We start from the raw sequence: 22,235 nt of genomic DNA, 5'->3' as shown, positions 1-22,235 counted from the left end.
GTTTGATGCATGAAAAGTAGAGAATGTTTTCTCAAGCATATCATCATCAGTAATTTTCTCCCCACATAATAATAAACTTATTTTGAATATAGCGGAATTATATTCACTCACAATTTTAAAATCTTGCAAACGCAAGTGAAGCCAGTCATAGCGGACTTTATGTTAGTTTTAAGTTATTTAAACTTCCAAAAATTCTGTTGGTGGCCAATGCAATTGAGAAGAAGCAACAATAGAGATGCCTGAGAGGTGACTATTTTGAAAAACCAGTTGATTCCTCTGCCATTCTTGGCTTTGCAGGAATGCAAAAAGTTTTGTGTTATTGATTTTATGTAATTTTACGAAATGCATAAAACAATTTCAGTACAAGTGATATGTATGAGAGATGGGGAAGTTTATCATACTCCAATGGATATATTTCTAAATTTTTATATATTTCAAAAGGAGATGTTAGTTTTGATGTAAACTGTGGTAATATTTATGTTAAGAAAATTGACGTAGGTGGACCGTGGAGGCGGTGGAGCAATGGCCATAAATTTGTCTTCCCTATTAAGCTCCCATAATAATTAATGAAAGTATTAAGATTGTTTCGTTTTGTATTCTTGTTATTATTATTACTAGTATTTCCGCCCCTGCGTTTCACGGAATGGATTTGCTATAATATGTTTAGAATATTTAGACCGATATACAATTATGAAAATTATAATATCGAATATTATATAGTGCAATTGAAGAATTGAGTTTGATCGATTATGTTTTTTGATGTTATCGTTGTTTGAATTTGAGCAAATAATTACCTAATTAATAGCCAATGTGTATATATATGCATCCGGTGCTGAAACTATAGACATTTTATATATCAATGTTTATGATTTGTATTAATTGGGCTAATTATCTCGTTTTCCAGCAACTCAGTTATAGAAATTATTTATACGGATGATATATTTTTTGTGTTAATATATAGCAATTTTGTTACGGATGATATATTTTTTGTGTTAATATATAGCAATTTTGTCATTTTTGTATAAAAATTTGTGTTAATATATAGCAATTTTGTCATTTTTGTATAAAAATAAAACATAATAGTATATCAATGTAACTGTTTTGAATTACACATTATTGAAAACATTTTTGTAGATGACATTGATAGTATATTATATATTGTTATTGTAAATTTTTATACTTATTTTAATTTACATCACTAATGAAGTAAATTATCTAGAATTACAACTTTTTAGTGCTTTATTTCAGAATTACTGGAGTAAAATATCCAGAACCTTAGTACTTCATGAATTATAAGCATGTATAGATTAACTCTGTTTTTTTAAGTGTATAGATTAACCTTATTTCATGAATGTTTGGTTTGTGGACATGTTTTATTTGTTGTGTGTTTTTGCATAATAGTTGAACTGTATAATATGTTAAGAGTTATAATTCTACCTAAACATGTCAAAATTTGGCTCTTTAGGTTATACTTTATTTATCCTTAGGGTTTTATTTGTGTAATTAATTTAGTTAATTTTTTTAACGTGTTATAGTTAGACTTCTTAGAGTAAAATAATTATGTTTGCAAATAATATGGTGATCGGATGAAAACTGTATAGCTTGGAACAAAAAAAAATACATTGGATAAGCTAATTTATTTATTAACATTTAAAAAAAATACATTGATAAACATAGAGTTATAAATTATGAACATGGACCCGAGTCCACCTTGCAAGGTGGACTGTGGTCCATAGCATAATTTACCCACCTCTACCACGACCGTTCCCCCCTCTCACTCAATCTGAAATTCGCTCATATCTCAATTTACACGTGCGATGCACGAATAATTTTTTTTTATTATATAATTAGACAATAAAATAAAAAATGAAATTATAAACAACTTTAATATTTGGAAGTAACATTTATCTGATTTTAAGATTAATGCAAAAGTATCACTCAATTAATTGAACAATATATGACTCATTTGTCTGCAATTATCTTGAAAAAATCTATGTGTAATTATATTATTACTAAAATAAATATGGTTAAAAAGAGAAATAATTTAATTGTAATTATTATAAAACTAAATACAACAACTCATGTTTAGCTAAATCTATACTAACATTCGTGTATTTATTAACTTAATTAGCATAATTATTATTAGTCAATTATACTAATATCTATGCAATTATTCATTAATTACCATAATAATTATCAAATAATTAAATTAATATTATACAATTACACTTTTATACCTTAAGTATAAAAATATACATTGAGAGATTACCATAGTAATTACACAGAAGAATATGAATGATTGTTTATTTTGTTTTCTCTCTCTATCTCTCTCTCTCTCTCACACACACACATATATAATCAAAAAATTAATTGTAATTATAAAATAAAATCAAACACCCCATGTTTATGTGTGTGTGTGTATAACTATAAAATAAAAATCTAACGACCCATGTTTAATTATAATTATATTAATATTTCTATAATTATTAGCTTAATTATCATCACACTTATTAGTCGATTATACTAATATATGTGTGATTAATATTTTAGTTATTTACCATAATAATTATTAGGTCATTATACTAATATTGTACAATTATAATTTTATACTTTAAGTATAGAAATATATATATATAGAGACTACCATAGTAATTAGATAGAAGAATAAGAATGCTAATTCATTTTGTTCTCAAAGTATTATACCTTAAGTATAATATATATATATATAATTGTATTTATATTATTATTATGGTNGATGATATATTTTTTGTGTTAATATATAGCAATTTTGTCATTTTTGTATAAAAATAAAACATAATAGTATATCAATGTAACTGTTTTGAATTACACATTATTGAAAACATTTTTGTAGATGACATTGATAGTATATTATATATTGTTATTGTAAATTTTTATACTTATTTTAATTTACATCACTAATGAAGTAAATTATCTAGAATTACAACTTTTTAGTGCTTTATTTCAGAATTACTGGAGTAAAATATCCAGAACCTTAGTACTTCATGAATTATAAGCATGTATAGATTAACTCTGTTTTTTTAAGTGTATAGATTAACCTTATTTCATGAATGTTTGGTTTGTGGACATGTTTTATTTGTTGTGTGTTTTTGCATAATAGTTGAACTGTATAATATGTTAAGAGTTATAATTCTACCTAAACATGTCAAAATTTGGCTCTTTAGGTTATACTTTATTTATCCTTAGGGTTTTATTTGTGTAATTAATTTAGTTAATTTTTTTAACGTGTTATAGTTAGACTTCTTAGAGTAAAATAATTATGTTTGCAAATAATATGGTGATCGGATGAAAACTGTATAGCTTGGAACAAAAAAAAATACATTGGATAAGCTAATTTATTTATTAACATTTAAAAAAAATACATTGATAAACATAGAGTTATAAATTATGAACATGGACCCGAGTCCACCTTGCAAGGTGGACTGTGGTCCATAGCATAATTTACCCACCTCTACCACGACCGTTCCCCCCTCTCACTCAATCTGAAATTCGCTCATATCTCAATTTACACGTGCGATGCACGAATAATTTTTTTTTATTATATAATTAGACAATAAAATAAAAAATGAAATTATAAACAACTTTAATATTTGGAAGTAACATTTATCTGATTTTAAGATTAATGCAAAAGTATCACTCAATTAATTGAACAATATATGACTCATTTGTCTGCAATTATCTTGAAAAAATCTATGTGTAATTATATTATTACTAAAATAAATATGGTTAAAAAGAGAAATAATTTAATTGTAATTATTATAAAACTAAATACAACAACTCATGTTTAGCTAAATCTATACTAACATTCGTGTATTTATTAACTTAATTAGCATAATTATTATTAGTCAATTATACTAATATCTATGCAATTATTCATTAATTACCATAATAATTATCAAATAATTAAATTAATATTATACAATTACACTTTTATACCTTAAGTATAAAAATATACATTGAGAGATTACCATAGTAATTACACAGAAGAATATGAATGATTGTTTATTTTGTTTTCTCTCTCTATCTCTCTCTCTCTCTCACACACACACATATATAATCAAAAAATTAATTGTAATTATAAAATAAAATCAAACACCCCATGTTTATGTGTGTGTGTGTATAACTATAAAATAAAAATCTAACGACCCATGTTTAATTATAATTATATTAATATTTCTATAATTATTAGCTTAATTATCATCACACTTATTAGTCGATTATACTAATATATGTGTGATTAATATTTTAGTTATTTACCATAATAATTATTAGGTCATTATACTAATATTGTACAATTATAATTTTATACTTTAAGTATAGAAATATATATATATAGAGACTACCATAGTAATTAGATAGAAGAATAAGAATGCTAATTCATTTTGTTCTCAAAGTATTATACCTTAAGTATAATATATATATATATAATTGTATTTATATTATTATTATGGTAATGGTAATGGTAATTATTACTATAATTATCATAATAAATATTAATCAATTAAACTAATATTCTGTAATTATGTTTGTAAAAAAATATTGTGTAATTATACTTTCATTATTCTTTAAGTATATAAATATATAGAGAGAAAGTAGCATAAAATTATCATAGTAATTACACAGAAAAAGAGAAAGTAGCATAAAATTATCATAGTAATTACACAGAAAAAGAGAAAGTAGCATAAAATTATCATAGTAATTACACAGAAAAATAGAAAGAATAATTTATTTTCTACAGTAATTACACAGAAAAATAGAAAGAATAATTTATTTTCTACATTCTTATAATATTATACCTTAAGTATAAATAAATAAATATATAACAATAAAAGTATCATAATAATTAAATGGAAGAATGGAAATATAATTTATTTTGTACTAATAATATTATAAATTAAATATAAAATAAGTATATTAGGCAATTTTTCTAATAGATAATTAATATTTAAGTACATATTTCGGCAGTTATAAGAAATTAATTTTTTTTTGTAATAACTGCCAAAATGAATGTAAATAAATATTAATTATCAATTAGCATAATTGCCTAATATACTTTTTTTTTTGAAAATAATTGCCTAATATACTTATTTTATGTGTAAGGTATAATATTATTACAAAATAAATTATATTCTCATTCTTCCATTTAATTATTATGACACTTTTATGGCTTTTATATATATATATATATATATACTTTTAACACTATATTTATTAGTATAATTTGTGTATATACTTTAGGAAACTATTCTATCATTAAAAAAATAATTTAAGAAGTAAATTATTAATTAGATTGTCTAATATAATTGTATTACTAATTGATTACCATGTTACTATAATTCATATTTTTGAAGTCTTTTTATTACCAAGCTAAATACATATCCTTAATAATTAAGATAATCCTTAGTCACATCCGTAGTACTAAAAGTATTACTTAAAATTTTTATAAATAAGATATAATATTATTAAACTGAAATAATTAAAAATAGTGTGTCTATAGGTACAAAATTTTTTATAATTGACTTAATAATTAAGTATTAGTTTTTATTGCCAAATACAACTTGACAATTATTAAACATTATTTATGATATTTATTGTGTCTCTTGTAATATTAAAATTATTAGGTATAATTTTTATAATTAAGATATAATATTATTAAATCGAAATTATTAAAAATAATGTTTCCATAGTACAATTAAATTATATTTTCTTTAATAATTAATATAATTATCTAATATAAATTTACATTTATTAATAAGTATTTATGGTAATTATTATTATGTATTAATAAAAGGGATAAAAAAGTTAAGAAGAAGAAGAAAATGAGGAGGAAAGCATATATATATATATATATATATATATATATATATATATATATATATNAAAATTATCATAGTAATTACACAGAAAAATAGAAAGAATAATTTATTTTCTACATTCTTATAATATTATACCTTAAGTATAAATAAATAAATATATAACAATAAAAGTATCATAATAATTAAATGGAAGAATGGAAATATAATTTATTTTGTACTAATAATATTATAAATTAAATATAAAATAAGTATATTAGGCAATTTTTCTAATAGATAATTAATATTTAAGTACATATTTCGGCAGTTATAAGAAATTAATTTTTTTTTGTAATAACTGCCAAAATGAATGTAAATAAATATTAATTATCAATTAGCATAATTGCCTAATATACTTTTTTTTTTGAAAATAATTGCCTAATATACTTATTTTATGTGTAAGGTATAATATTATTACAAAATAAATTATATTCTCATTCTTCCATTTAATTATTATGACACTTTTATGGCTTTTATATATATATATATATATATACTTTTAACACTATATTTATTAGTATAATTTGTGTATATACTTTAGGAAACTATTCTATCATTAAAAAAATAATTTAAGAAGTAAATTATTAATTAGATTGTCTAATATAATTGTATTACTAATTGATTACCATGTTACTATAATTCATATTTTTGAAGTCTTTTTATTACCAAGCTAAATACATATCCTTAATAATTAAGATAATCCTTAGTCACATCCGTAGTACTAAAAGTATTACTTAAAATTTTTATAAATAAGATATAATATTATTAAACTGAAATAATTAAAAATAGTGTGTCTATAGGTACAAAATTTTTTATAATTGACTTAATAATTAAGTATTAGTTTTTATTGCCAAATACAACTTGACAATTATTAAACATTATTTATGATATTTATTGTGTCTCTTGTAATATTAAAATTATTAGGTATAATTTTTATAATTAAGATATAATATTATTAAATCGAAATTATTAAAAATAATGTTTCCATAGTACAATTAAATTATATTTTCTTTAATAATTAATATAATTATCTAATATAAATTTACATTTATTAATAAGTATTTATGGTAATTATTATTATGTATTAATAAAAGGGATAAAAAAGTTAAGAAGAAGAAGAAAATGAGGAGGAAAGCATATATATATATATATATATATATATATATATATATATATATATATTTATTTATTTATTTATTTATTTATTTATATGCCATACAATATCGTAAATGATATAAAATTTAATAATTATTTCAAAATCAAATACAGAAATGTTTTAAGGAAACACTGAATTTTACAATTAAAAAGTGTGCTATTCTTTTATTGATTTCCAAAAACATCACCGTCGTCACCGACTCCTTTGCATATCTTCTTCTCCGGCTCTAGATGACCATTGTTTAGCAACTCCAGCAACACCATGTGTTCATACTGCAACAAATATTTCATACACATACATAAATCGAAGTATAAATATTGAGACTAACGTCAAAGTATTAAAACAAAAGCAATCTTGTGCTACAACAAATAATTATTATCTTAAAATTGATATTGTAAAGTGATATTGTAATCGATATTATAATGAATGCAACACCAATCCATTCTATTTACAGGGCGGTGGAAGAAGAAAATGAGAGAGCCGCCAAGATATGATTTCACAGAGAACGGGAAGAAGAGACAGACAATGCAAATTGAAGAATTATGATTTTCAAAATCAACAATCCATTGTATTTATAGGTAGAAATGGTGAGAATTATAAATTTGTTAATTTTTCAAAAGAAATGTATAATTAATTACTTAACATTTTTAATTAATAATTCTAAATGAAATTATTACCTTATTAATTCTATAAATAAAATTTTGTTAATTTTTCATAAAATTTGATTTTATGATCAGAAACGTGGAAGGAAGGTTTATAATTCTATTCTATTCTATTTTATCATATAATAATTATCATAATTACTAATTGCCATAATTACTAATTAACATTACCTTAATTACTAATAACGAATTAAAACTAAATTCTATCATAATAATTATCATAATTACTAATTACCATTACCATAATTACTAATAATGAATTACAATCAATAATTAATATTATTCTATAATAATAATAATAATAATAATAATAATAATAATAATAATAATAATAATTACCATATTACTAAAATACCCTACGTTTGGGCGGGAAAATTTTGGAGGAGGATATTATTTTTATATATAGTATAGATATAGATTGTTTAATATTTAATTTTTGAAATGTTGATTGTTTTTATTTTTGGAATAATGGTCAAATAGGTTACTGAACTACACACGAAATTGTAATTGAGCTATCGAATTCACAAAAAAAATTGCAATTAGCTTCTAGAACAATGTAAAATCATGCAATTGAATTTTAAAGCGACTTATTTACCCATTAATTGTTGCCGGTGAGAGAATGGTCAAATAGGCCTCTAAATTTTACACCAAAAGTCAATTCGGCACTTAAACTTTTAAAAATGCAATTAAAAGTGATTGTTATTGTTTGGTTGGTGGGTTTAGGCATAAGGTATGGGTATCAAAATGATTGTGGTTGATAGGTTTTGTGAATGGTACTATGGGTTTGGAATACCCCATTAATGACAAAACTCATACCCTTATTATATAAGGGTTTTATTTCCCTTCCTCATTTCTTCCCCAACTATTAATAATCATTCCGTTCCACCCAACTACCAAACATGCTAAATACTTTCACCAAAACCCATTACCATTACCAAGTATTTGATATCCATTCTGATTCCGATTCCCATGTGCGAACCAAACGCACCCTAAATCTTTTAACATATCAAATAGTCCAAGAACATGCAAATGATCTATTATTACAGGTCATTTAATTTCGTTGTCCAAAAAAAAATTCTGACAGCCAAATCCGACGACCGGCGAGGCGGTCACTGGTCGTCATCTCTGATGAAGGAGACTAGATCTGAAATAAATGGTATCCAAATTAATTATTATTTAAGTTTTTATATTATTATGAAATATTTTAAATTTAAAATTTTAGATTATTATGAAATATTTTAAATGTTATGACAATTACAAATATTTTTGGTAAATTCATTGTTCGTTCAATTTTATCAAAATGTCTTCGATCTATAGATTTATGTTTTATAAAATTCATATAAATAAATAGATAAGTTAAATTTTAAATTTAAATGTTTTAATATTAAGATATGGATAATAATGAACCATTAGAATCTTAAAATTGTTAGAAGGTTATATACTACTTGAGTTGTGAAAAATGTTAATTGTCAAGATAAATTTGATTAACGTAGATGTCTAAGATATTTAAAAACTAAGTATAAAATATCAAAACTAATATATCTTTAATATAAAGTACGATAAATAGATGAGAACCAATATGGGCTTAAGAACGTCACCTATGGGCGGGTGCTTCACTATAGTGTCTTACATACCATCACCACAATGGTATTGAGACTTCTCAGCTGATTCTTTGGGCTGAGCAACATTTCTGGAGAACTGATACTAGAGGAAAACTTTTTCAATCAACATTCTCCTCTCTTAGAAATGCTTCGAATAGCCATACAAACAATAATGGATGGTCTGTCCCGAAGAAGAGGGAACAAAGTAATCTGAACAATCTTATAAGTCTTCTCAAAAGGTTGAATTGCTACAGCATTTAGGAATGGGTCTAAACCGTTCTTCCAGTGATTGTGGGGTTTGTTATGAGGTACCTAATAGTGGCACTGGAAACGTGATAGGAAGGAATACAAGCTCAAATGAAGGTCCGAATCTAGTAATTTCAGGAGAATAACTACAATATGTGCCCTGTACCTCCTAAGGAAACAATTACACTACAATATGTGCCCTGTAGCCCTGTACCTGCTAAGGAAACAATTACGCAAAGTGATCAAGAACCTCAATTGTAACCGCAATCCCCAGCCACTCGCATATCTTAACCCTCTGTGCTTGCAGAAGAAGACTGTTACCGTTAAACATGAGCTAGATTCTGCTGATACTCTGCAAAAGAATGAACCATTTTGTGTTGAAATGGTCTCTACAAAAGCGACAATCCCAGAGTCAAGCGCAGAGGCTTTACTGTTGGAGCAAGAAGATTTGCCCGGTGACAGCGATGAGGACATACCTCACTTTTCAGATGTTGAAGCATTGATCATTTGATCCTTAACATCGACCTGAGCCCCAATGACAAAGATATCAACACCAGCAGACTAAAAGAACAATCATGAGACTGGAGCAGGGTGCCGAAGCTCATATACAAAGAGTGATTGCAGCTCAAGGAGCATTTGCTGTTTTATATAGCCGCCACTCAAATCATTTTATTAAAAAACCAGAGGTTTTGCTTGGGAGACAAAAGTTGACATTGATTTGAGCGGAGAATGTTGTGGCAATAAGGTTTCCCGTCGACAGGCAATTATAAAGATCAACGACGATGGAGTTTTCTTTTGCAAAATGGTAGTAAACATCTGATCCACGTCAATGACAAAGAAATAGTGCAAAACCAAAGCGTGCATCTTACATCAAGTTTTTTCGTCGCACTTCCAGCGCTTAAGTTAGATTGTCCCCTTCCTTTCTCCCTTCTAACTCTCTTGAATGTGTAAAGATAGAAGTTTTCTGTGTAATCAGTAGGAAAAGTACTCTGCACCATTTTTTTAATTTTTTTTTATGGGGGTCAAAACTACACTTATCCTTTTATAAATAGTACTAATTTAAAGTTCAAAAAAAATTAGAACCGATATTATTTATTAACCAAAAATGTGATCAGAATACAACGAGAATATAATCAATACATACGTAATGTAGAGTTACACACAACTAGAATTAAAGTGTCAGAGAGTCCTAGTCTAAGAGCCCTAATAGTAAACCTACTAGTTGACAATAGTAAACCCACTAAAAAAACTAAAAACCAATCTCAACCTTACATCTACGAAAATTAAATAGATCATATCATATTTTTTTTATTAAAAAAATGCAGTGGCATTTTTGTAATTATCGTCAATTTCACTTTGCAAACTTGAACACTTAAATGTGCAATATGTAATAACTAAATATGCAAACATAGATAAATTTTTTAAAAAATCAATAAAATGACTAAATTTTAAATCTAAACCGTAAATGTTAGACTTAAGTAGTAAAAAGTGAACTATTAAACCAAATAAAACAAAAAACTTAATCATAAATTCTAAAACCAAAACCCTAAGTGTAATGCACTTTTGCAAGTGCAATCTTTTAATACTAAATGCGCAAATATCAAAAATTTTGAAAATTGCAAATTTTATTGTTCTGAGCAGATTATTTTGCCAACTAGGAAATAAAAGTAAGAGATCTTAACAGAATTTTTTCACATATAAAATTGAGTACAATTTTACGACATAGCCCCTTAGTTTCTCGAGAAGATATGAGAAACATGCTCAATGTTGTTTGAAGAAAACCCTGCTTCATTTGGTCTTTTTTTTTCATGAAAAGTGGACATAAGACAAGAAATCCAGTCTTTCTAATATTTCCAATAAAATAGGACCAACCAATTTCCAATCATGGTCCTTGTGGGTTGAATCATCATCCATATAATATACAAAAAGAAACTCCAAAGATTTGCTATCTTTTTATTTTTTTGAATAAGATCACAATTTCGTTGACCATTTAATTAGATATCTTACAATTATAGAAGTTTGCATAGTAAAATTGATAATAATTACGAAAATATCACTATATTTTTTAACTATACTTTTTTTTTTTTAAATATGATTTGTTCGTCCAATTTTTTCCGATGTAAGGCTGAAATTGGTTCTTAGTTTTATTCTAAGGACTTGTTCTTATATAGTCTAATAGGTGAGAACATCTTTCTTTATGAAAAGTGCTGATACATCTAGAAATGGGTTCCTGTGCGGTTGTGTATATCCGGTGCGGTTGTGGGTGAGATTAGAGACATTGATCTTGTCAAGATCAACGTTTAGGATTAGAAAAATAAATTAAAAAAAATGTGGTGACAATTTCGCTATTTTTAACATTTTAACGTACTGAAAAATAATTTGATAAATGACCGCCAAGTTGCTACATGCAGCAAATAGAAATGTTTTTTAGAAAAGATCTTCTTTTCCCCAAAACACCTTTATATAATTTTAAAAGAAAAAAAAAGAGAAGAAATTGTAACTAAGAGCAGCTCAAATGAGCTCATCTTCCTGGTTACCGATGTGGGATAAAAAACTCTCATTTGTTTTTTAATTTTTATATTAAATATAATTTTGTTTTGTATTATTATTATTATTCCTTTTTTTTGTTATTGTTAATAATAATAATAATAATAATAATAATAAAACAACATGAATGCCCTTATAGGTCATTTTTTTAACCGCTAACCTAAACAATAACAACAATAATATAACCAAATGACATCCTACATGTTAACCGCTAATCTATACAGCTAATTTTATCAAACATCTTTTTACAAACTGCTAATACAATCCGTTGGTCGGTCAAACCCGCTAATATAATTCGTTAGCGGATGACCGCTACCGTTAACCGATGATTGTCAAACAAGCCCAAAATGTCTAACCTTTGATAACACGTACAAGTAGGGTAAAAATTCTACTCCAAACTCTTGGTAGAGATATAACAAAAATAATACTCTGTAGTACATTTTAGTTCAAGGGTTGCACATAAACAACAATATATTTAAGTATTTAACTATTTCACAGGTGAACAGGAGAAAGGGTATAGAAATCAAATCTGAATCAACCCATTAAATACAGGGAGTGTAAAATTACATTTCCAGGACAATCTTACATCAGTTTGGAATGCATTTAGCGCAGGGAGAATGTTCGTCCATGCTGGTACAAAAATGGCTTGCAATTTCATCAGTAGGAGAGGAGTTTACCTAGAGGCGCTGCACTTTGTTTAAGCGAACCTCGACAACGAATGCATCATGGTGGTATGACTGATTGACCCGCAGGCAGGTATACTGAAGTCTGGCTCGTTCCTTGCATAGTTTAAATCCCGCATGGACATATGAGCTTAGGTAATAGACTTCCCCGCCCATTCTCGTTCTCGGCGCTTCTGCTTGGCTTGCATTTTATTGAACTTCTCTTTACCTTTCTCCCAAAGAGGGTCATGCACCACATAGTCATTAGGGTCATTGCTACGAGACATATTGTTCTGCAATACAGTTCAGAATAGAAGAATAATATCATCATCATTGCTAGATATCAGCCTAAGCTTGAAACTTTTTATACTATTAGGTAGTAAATAAAGCAAACACATTTTCATGTTACATATATGATACACGAGTCGTCCATTAAACGCAAGAAGATATAGATCCATTGGATATAAAAGGAACATGAGAGAGAGAGAGAGAGAGATTTTACAACCTTTGCAGGCTCAGGAGTAAATTTTAGCTTGACAGATGCCCAATCAGATAAATCCTCGCCCTTTTCTCCTTCATTTTCACCGTTAGATGCATTGGGCTTTTTAGAAATTGATGCCTTAAACTTTTCCAACTTTGCTAATATCTACCAATCAGATGTAAAATCACGAGTAAATAGAAATACATATGAAGAGTCAAAAAAACACCTCAAGGATTGAAAAACAAAAACCTCATCCCAAAACTGATTATTGACTTTATAATTCCATTAAGATTATCACGGATTAATGTTTTATGTCACCAATGTTCAAAATATTTTGTTTCAACCTGCAGATAGGTGTCATTTTTTTGGAACACCCCAATCCCTTTGTTCCCTTTATTTTGAACAGATCTGAACACAATTGACACAATAGTAGAGAATCAGCAGCATAGCAAGTTTTATCAAAGAACAATCTATAACATACTTCATCTTCTTGTCCATGACGTCTGCGCTTCTTTTGTTTCAACAGTTGTCTTTCTCTTTCAGCTCCGCTCAGTAATTGCAAGTCTGCATCTGCTGTAGCCATGCGTTCAGCCTTTGCATCAGACCCTATTCCTTTCTTCTTTATAAATAATTTTTCAACTTTTGGTTGGGCATCACTTTCTTCAGCAGACCTGGGTATACAATTGGGAATAGTCAAAGGATGGAAGATTTTTTAGAGGTTAAAAGTAGTAAAGATACCAGCACAAGAATGAAAACCCTGAAAAGGATCTTCGGCACTGTTTAGTCAGATATGTTTAGTTTGGATAAGAGATGAAACATGGGTGTGTAGAGGCTTGGAGAAGTTGGTTGAAGATTGAAACTTTCTTATTCAAAAAGTTTTCCCCCCTTTTCTTTCTAAAATAGAGAATAAGATATATACTCTCCAAGTTCTAATGTTTTGAAATCAACTAACTTGACTAGAAGATACACAGCACCCATAAAAAGACAATTTACAAGAAATCAGTTAGCATACAACTAGTGAATTACAAAAGAAGCCCAGTTAGAGTCATCATTCAATGACACGTAGCAAAAAACAGAAGTCTCAAAAAAATTAAAAGAAAATTTGACATACCTTGAAGGAGATGCTGAACGAATCTTTGCCTTGGAGTTCTCTGAATAATTTTAAGCAGAAATGCAAATTTTAGAGTTAGACATCACTATAATTGATAGCACATTTTCATAATACAGATTATATGACTAAGAACCCACAATTAAAGAAAAAATTAATGGACACAAAGCAAATAATATGCTTTCTCTGCTTATGTGTCAGCATGTGTATACATATCCAAGAGATCTAACCATTAGAAGACTTTAGCTTTGTCGGCATGTCTCCTAGTTCCTTTCGCTTTTCCAGTATCTGCCTACGCATTCGTGCATCAAAGTTGGCATCATCATCATCATCACTTTCAGTGTGGGATTCAGGAGATCTTGCTTCTGATTCTCTTGATACCTCATCCTTTTTTGAGCGTAATGCTTCTTTGACACTTTGGACATCCCTTGCTGTTTTTTTCTCAGATAACTTCTGCATCAATAGGTTGCTTTTAAATACATGTGACATATAATTAGGTGCTTATTATCCGCAATACAAGCATAGAACTCCTGTAGAAGGCATATAAGATTATATGTAGCCTAGGAACTGAACCAGAACAGCCACATACTGAAAAAGGATGTTTTTTAGAAAAACCTACTACTTAAAGGGCAACTCACATGGTAGTATTGTAACCTACTCTTTTATATTTGAAATTCCCAAAACAACTCACTTAGAAGATGCTAGTGTGGTAATTCATGCTAATTTAACCACAACCTTCTTATTCACTCTCCCCTCTTGACCGATACCATTATATTTTGAGGTTTTTTTTTTTTTTTTTGATTTAGAAAAACTTCATTGAGTGATCATTAGGTCTATATTGACAGAGGAGATTCAACAGAAAATTGGAGTTTTATTTTAGGTTTCTCTATATGAATATAAATCAAGTGGGTTGAGAAATAAAGTTTAGATTGTAGTCAACTATGCAATCAGATTCATAGTATCCATAACAAGATTCACACTCTGGTAACTAAAAAAGGGAGTGGAAAAGAGAGCATTCACTAATTGTTACAATCTTGCTTTGCCTCCCCCCTCCCCTCTCTCTCTCTGGAATTAAGAAGCAGTAATGCTTGCAGAGCATGCTAATGCTCTCTGGAAGTAACGGCAAAAGACATGGACAAGTTATATCTACAAACTTAAGTAGCACTATTTGGTGCTTCTTATTGAAGGACTTATAAGAAAGAGTCAATTCCATACACAAATTGACAGCCATTAAGAAACATCATTTTTATGAATGATGACATGAAATATTAAACACAAAGAACATTCTTTCTGAAGTAATGGAATTGATTAGTTGGCATATTCCCAAAACAAGTGTAAATAAAGTCAAAGCAAAAAATCCTCTCCAAAAAAGTAACAATTTAGTTTGTGATTGTTTGATTTCTTGGAACTGGATCTACATGCAATCTCATATACTAGAAACCTCGTAGTCTTTTCTCAATAACCCTAACCCTATTCCAAAATGTCTCCAAGTTCGGGATGATAAGCACTTTAGATGCATGCCGGCTTTAAGTAGTCAAAAGCTCATCTAACTTGAACTCCTGATCTGTGACAACTTCTCAGTTCAAAATATTTCCAACTCTAACTACTTAAACCTTGACCCACTTTGCACTTAGTCAGGAACTCTCCTCACTCGAAACCCAACAAACCCTCAGCTCAAGAGCTTTCCACCTCAAACTGGTTAAACCTAGACTTATTAGCATAATAAGATGATATGTATAACAGTGCATAAGTCATTACCAAAACTTCATCAGCGTTTTCTTCCTTGAGCAGGCGAGGATCATCAAGCACATCATGACTGCTTCTTATCCTCACATTGATGGTAGCCAATTCTTTTTCCTCCTCCTCTGCTTCTTCACCAAATGAAAGCAAATTCAAGTTTCTGTGTAATACAGAACCAGACTTATAACTTCAGTTATATCATTATACCAAAAAATGCAAAAATTTTAATAAATAAATAATATTTCCAAATGGTCCAAACACGAGTTAGGCAAGGAACTTACTTTTTAGGTTTCTGGTTTTTATCCTTTTTGTCAGTGTCAGCTGAAGAGGCTAAAGCCCTTGTAGTCGTTACCCTTGGAACAATATCATCAAATGGATTCCACAATACCTAACCAATTATACAAAGAAAATGAAAAAACTTTTAATATAGTCCATTGGATATTATTCCTAACAAAAATTGCTATGCTTTTAAGATTCTACATTGTACAATCTAAAATAGAAGAAGCAAGTTCGCTTGACCAAATAGTATCAATCAAAATACCAAATTCTATGCAGTAGACTTGTGTTCTTCAAGTTCATTATATGCAGAATATCATGGCAGGCACATGAAGGGCAAGAAGAAAATGAAAATCTTACAAACCTCAACAGATAATATTTTAGGGGCAGGATCCAGTGGCCTATCATCCTTTTCAGTTTCAACTTCACCTAGGCTTAGAAGATTGTAGATTGAATCACCGGTTATCTACGAAGGAGAGAAATGGAAGCAGGTAATTCCCAAATCAGCAAGTAGACATTTTGTGGACGATCAAAGGTAGTAGCAAATCTAAAACATGTAATTGTTGGACAAGCATACCTTTCCAAAAATCGTGTGCTTCTTGTCAAGAAAATCACATTTGTCTAATGTTATAAAGAACTGACTCCCATTTGTATTGGGTGAACCAGCACCAGCACATGCAACCAGACCCCTGTGTTTGAATCTTAAACGAGAGTGAAACTCATCAGGGAACACACCACCATAAATACTCTCCCCACCTGCATGTAAGCAAGAATCATCTTAATGAATGGATACAAAACAAGTGTGGAACTCTCACATAATACAGGGTCTGGGTAAGGAATATGTGTACAATACTACAATATTATATTTGCTTTACAAGGTTGTTTCCAAAGCTTGAACATGTGAACTATTGGTCAACAGATGCAAAACGAGCTAGCAATGTAATTGAAAAATGGCATAGAATTTAGTAATGCTGCATGATGAACTGATCCAACAGTCTTCTCATTACAGAAAAAAATGACATAAAAGGAATTTCACAGTGTAACTCATTCTTTGATCGACATAAAGGATAGAACAAACCCCTATTTAGTGAACTATGTCATTATAACATTAATACTGAGGAGCTGGTTATGCATACAGAAACTACAGGGCCAACAATAAAGACGTCAAACCAAATTACTCAAAATGGTTTTGATAATTGATATTCAGTTCATTGGTCCAGAAATGAGTATCAGGACACTAAATCAAAGTCTTCAGTCATCGAAGTCACAACAAAAACAGAAGAAAAAGACGCTATACACGTAAAAAGAAACACAAGGGCTTTGTAAGGAAACACACTCTAACCTAAACCCTTAATTCCTGCCATAATTCAGTTGCAAGCACATTCATCAAACTCCTCCCCCAAATTTTCACCTTCATTTCTAATTTGCTCAAATTCTCAATCTCCAACCAATTTTCCTATATGTTATGAGTAGGCCTATTGCCCTGCCTCACATAGGAATTATAACATGTGCAATATAGTCAGAAATTCAAAACAAAAACGAGTTAATACCCAATTTATTCTTCAAATATAGTGGTTTTTCTCGATTTAGTCTTAAAGGACTTTTTGTGCTTAATTAGATCCTCGAGACTTTAATGGTTTTACTCAATTGAGTCCTCTGTTAAGACAGCTTGATAATTTCACCTCTATTAATACCCAAATTAGTTCTCAACTATAGGAATTTTACTCAAGTTAGTCTTCGACTATAGTCGTTTTACCTAATTTAGTCTGATTTTTCTCAATTTAATCATTGATTCTAATTTCTAATTGCCAATAACTTAAGGGTAAAACCATCGAAGTCTAAGAACTAATTAAGTACAAAAAATGTAGTTTGGTACTAAATTGAGAAAAAATCACTAAAGTAGAAGACTAAATTGGGCATTAAAACTAAACAGAACTACATAATACTAGCAAAAAATCAAGCAGCTCGCGAGAAAAATACAAAAAACAAATAACACTGCAAAATCAAGTAAAAATTAGAAGTACCAGTGCCAGTGCCGGTTGGGTCACCGCCTTGAATGAGGTAGGACTTGATGATGCGGTGGAAGATGGTATTGTCATAGTAGCCTTCGAGGCAGAGCTGCACGAAGTTCCGGACAGCTTTGGGGGCCTCTTTAGGCCAGAGCTCGATGTCCAGCGGCCCGTAAGTTGTCTTCAGAATCACCTTGCCTTTCGTCGGCGGCTCGAGTACGTACACCGTCGACATTGCATACTCTCCGACACTCCACCGTCACGTTCCACCGTATTGGTGCGAGAGAGAATTAATCGACTCACGTCTAGATTGTGATTTCTGAAATTGGTTGCCCTAAAATGATTGTGAAACCAACTGAATTTTTAAGTTGATCGTAACAATCATTCAGATGACGCCCCCAACATCATGTAAAATTAGGGTTATTTGCTAATTCTCTGCGTTTGATTCACGAATCTTGAATTATCCAATAAATAATACTCCGTATTAAATATTAATAAATTAATAAATATATAAATAGACGGACATATATATTTGATTATAAAAAACATATATTTATTTTAAGAAAAAAAGGTCAAATGCACTCTCAAACTTTACTTAAAAAGTCAATTATTTCTCTAAATTTTTTATTATTTTTTTTAAGTTACAATTAAACATATTAACATTTTATTTTGGATAAATAAAGCCCCAAAAACATGTCATTTGAAATTCAACTTTTTTTTTATCAAAAAATCACTTGCGGAGACCGGTCAGTCGTCTCTCCGAAACAAAGACACACTACCAATAATAAAGAAGATGACAAGTACTGAAGATGAAGACAATGACAATGCTACCCAAAAGAGAATTCAGAAGACTTAGAGAAATTCAAACAAAAAATAGTATTTATTTAGACTATCGTTTTTAGACTAGGAATATTACAAAGTTGCAAACATTTATTTCAGTGACAATTATAATCAATAGAGAAAATTGTAGTTTTGGTCCTGTGACTATCGGGGTCTTGCTAATTTGAGTACGCGACTTTAAAAAGTAACAATTATTTAGTACTCTAATTATGCATTTTTTAACAGATTTGGTCCTACCGGCCAAATCACCGACCAAATGTTGCCAGAAAAATGTAAATGTTTTTAAATTGTTTATTCATGGGGTAAAACAATCAATTCACGTCATTTCTTCTTCCTCCTCCTTTATCCATCAGTATCTCTATCTGTCTTATTCCATTCCTAAGGAATAAACCTATTCGAGGGCACGCAGACAAGAGCATCGTCATAATGCTAATTGGTAACAAGTACGATTTAGCTAACATGCGCGCAGTGCCAACCGATGATGCCCGGGAATTTGCAGAGAGGGAGAAATTGTTCTTCATGGAAACTTCTGCACTGGGAGCAACCAACGTGGAGAGGCGTTCATGACTATTCTCACCCAAATCTATACAATCATCAGCAAGAAATCACTTGTGGCAACCGATGATGCCAAGGCTGGTTCCCTTAAGGGTACTAGGATTAATGTTGTTCCTGGTGGGGAGCCTGATTCTGGTGTCAAAAGTGGTGGGTGTTGCAGATAATGATCTCCAAGAGTTTTCTTTTCTATTTTGGGATCCATTTTAGGGAACACTTTTGTTACAAGAAACGTTAATTTACTACTCCTACCTAGCACAAAACATGAGTGAGACAGGCAGAGAATAGTGAGTAAGTTGTTGCCATGGCTCAGTCAATGTTCGGATGCACAACATCGGAGGGGGACGGGATACTGGTGGTCGTCGGCGGAAACAACTTGGACAAGAAGCGGCGGCAGTGGGGATAAAGGAGGAAGAAGAAGAAATGATGTGAATTGACCATTTTATCCCCATGAATAAATAATTTAAAAAACATTTACGTTTTTCCGGCAACATTTGATCGGGAGGATCAAATTTGTTAAAAAAAAATGCTTAGTTAGAGGACCAAATTGTTACTTTTTAAAGTCACATACTCAAATTAGCAAGACCGCAATAGTCACATGACCAAACATGCAATTTCCTCTAATCAATATATCTCATATATTATCGTGCATTCATATACTTTGAATTACTGATTTGAATAAGCCCATAAATTATCTATCATGTGCAAACTAAATTCAATTTGAGTCGACCCAATTCGAATGTGAACCCCACTAAAAGTTAACCCACGAAATGGCCAATTTAAACGCCAATTATAGCTAATTTTTCCAACAATAAATTCATGTGTAATTGCTCAAATATTTGCCTAATTTGTGCTAGAATTTTGAACAAGTAGATTTATATGTTAGTTCTCGTTTGCCTAAACAACTTGAAGTGAGTTTTACAAGTTTGAGTTTCATGAGATCGAGCCTCAGTGGGAGTGATACTAACTCTTTGTGCTTCAACATGTTGAGAAAGTAGCCTTGTGTTATAGATTAGCCTTGTGCTCAAATGGCATGTAGTGGTTCTCCCATACGGGAGGTCACGATATTGAGCCTTTAGAGTAGAGGTCATACTAACTCAACTCTTTGTACTTCAACAGGCTGAGAAAGTATGTATGAATTCAAAAAAAAACTATTTTTAATTTTTAGATGCTCAATCAATATCGTTGATGATTTTGTTGGAATCTATATAGGTACAGAATGGAGGTAGGAAAACATGTTGAGAAAGTATATATGTATTCAAAAAAAAAAAAAAAAGTTTGAGTTTCACGTTGTGATTGTTAAAATTTTTATTTTTAATAATATTTTTAATTTTTAGATGCTCAATCAATATCGTTGATGATTTTGTTGGAATCTATAGAGGTACGGAATGGAAGTAGGAAAATAGTAATATTATTATCAGAACACTAGTCCCAAACAATGTGTGCAATCCATGTCATAAGCCCAAACACAAAGACTAGGGCCCAAAGATTGCTAAAACAATTATGTTATTGACAAGAATCGAATCCGAGCGGATAGATTGAGGGTACAAACCAAGAACCACTAAACCAGGGCTCCAGTAGTTTTTCTAGCAGTGATCTTGATAGGAAGCTCGGCACACTATTTAGAGTAAAAACCACTCGCATTTGCACTATCCACGTGTATGTCCATCGGTTTACTCTTCCTCCAGCCTCCAAGCGTCCCACGTCTTAGACTCCTCCGGACCATACTGTAACACTAACACCACCCCCACAACCCCATGCCACACCACCCTCGCAAAGGGGCGTGGGACCACGTGTTGGACGCACTGTGACCGGCCGAGGCCAGCGCCCCAACCGACAGGCTACAGTGCCGGCTATCGACCCCATCGCGACTCCCTGCCCCAGAACAGGGCCCAAGGCCGTCACACGGGGTCGCGCGCCACACCTTCGATGATGACCCGATCCGACGGCACCCCTCTTGGCTTGTTTACCTTCCACCTCTCGACCCCCTACCCATCTTGGCCTGTACCGTAACCTATATCCCCATCAATAGTCTATTTATTATATTTGAATAATTAAATACTTCATTTGCCCCATTCGCCCCATTTTATGTGTAATATTTAATACGGAGTATCTATTGGTCAAACTAACTGCTTTTCCATTGTTTATGTTCATCAGTATTTTCTTATAAAATACATATTTAATTTTTCTTATTTTAAGAATATTTCTAGTTTCTAAATATATAAATTTTATATACTAATTATAAATTAATATTATAAAAAATTAAATCGTAAATAACTTAAATCAACTCTAGTTAAGTTAACTGATTCTGACACTTAAAATGAGACGAGGGAGTGTATAATTTTAAAAAAAAATATTTACAAACCACTAAAATTGTCCTATGAATCAAAAATTGATATTTGAATGGATGCATTGGTGGATGGTGGAGAGTGGAGAGACACAAAAACACCCACCATTTTTGCTT

General features: G+C 29.9%; 1 protein-coding gene across 2 annotated transcripts; it reads right to left on the bottom strand.

Annotated features, from left to right (window-relative positions):
* Window positions 1-12,489: 12,489 nt before the first annotated feature.
* On the bottom strand, window positions 12,490-18,829 carry LOC116007173 (peptidyl-prolyl cis-trans isomerase CYP57). 2 transcript variants are annotated; one of them, XM_031247780.1, is made up of 10 exons: window positions 18,395-18,829; window positions 16,948-17,126; window positions 16,735-16,836; window positions 16,376-16,482; window positions 16,113-16,254; window positions 14,585-14,804; window positions 14,358-14,397; window positions 13,728-13,917; window positions 13,271-13,411; window positions 12,490-13,058 (listed from the first exon to the last, which is right to left on the bottom strand). In XM_031247780.1, the coding sequence occupies exons 1-10, from the start codon at window positions 18,612-18,614 to the stop codon at window positions 12,918-12,920; spliced, it is 1,482 nt and encodes a 493-aa protein (XP_031103640.1). In that variant the 5' UTR covers window positions 18,615-18,829; the 3' UTR covers window positions 12,490-12,917. The 2 variants fall into 2 exon arrangements, with proteins under 2 accessions (XP_031103640.1, XP_031103639.1); XM_031247779.1 differs by having other exon boundaries at window positions 14,585-14,807; window positions 18,395-18,828.
* Window positions 18,830-22,235: the final 3,406 nt, after the last annotated feature.

Source organism: Ipomoea triloba, chromosome 15, assembly GCF_003576645.1.
Source record: "Ipomoea triloba cultivar NCNSP0323 chromosome 15, ASM357664v1".
Lineage (NCBI taxonomy): Eukaryota > Viridiplantae > Streptophyta > Magnoliopsida > Solanales > Convolvulaceae > Ipomoea > Ipomoea triloba.
This window is presented reverse-complemented; position numbering and strand designations above follow the sequence as displayed.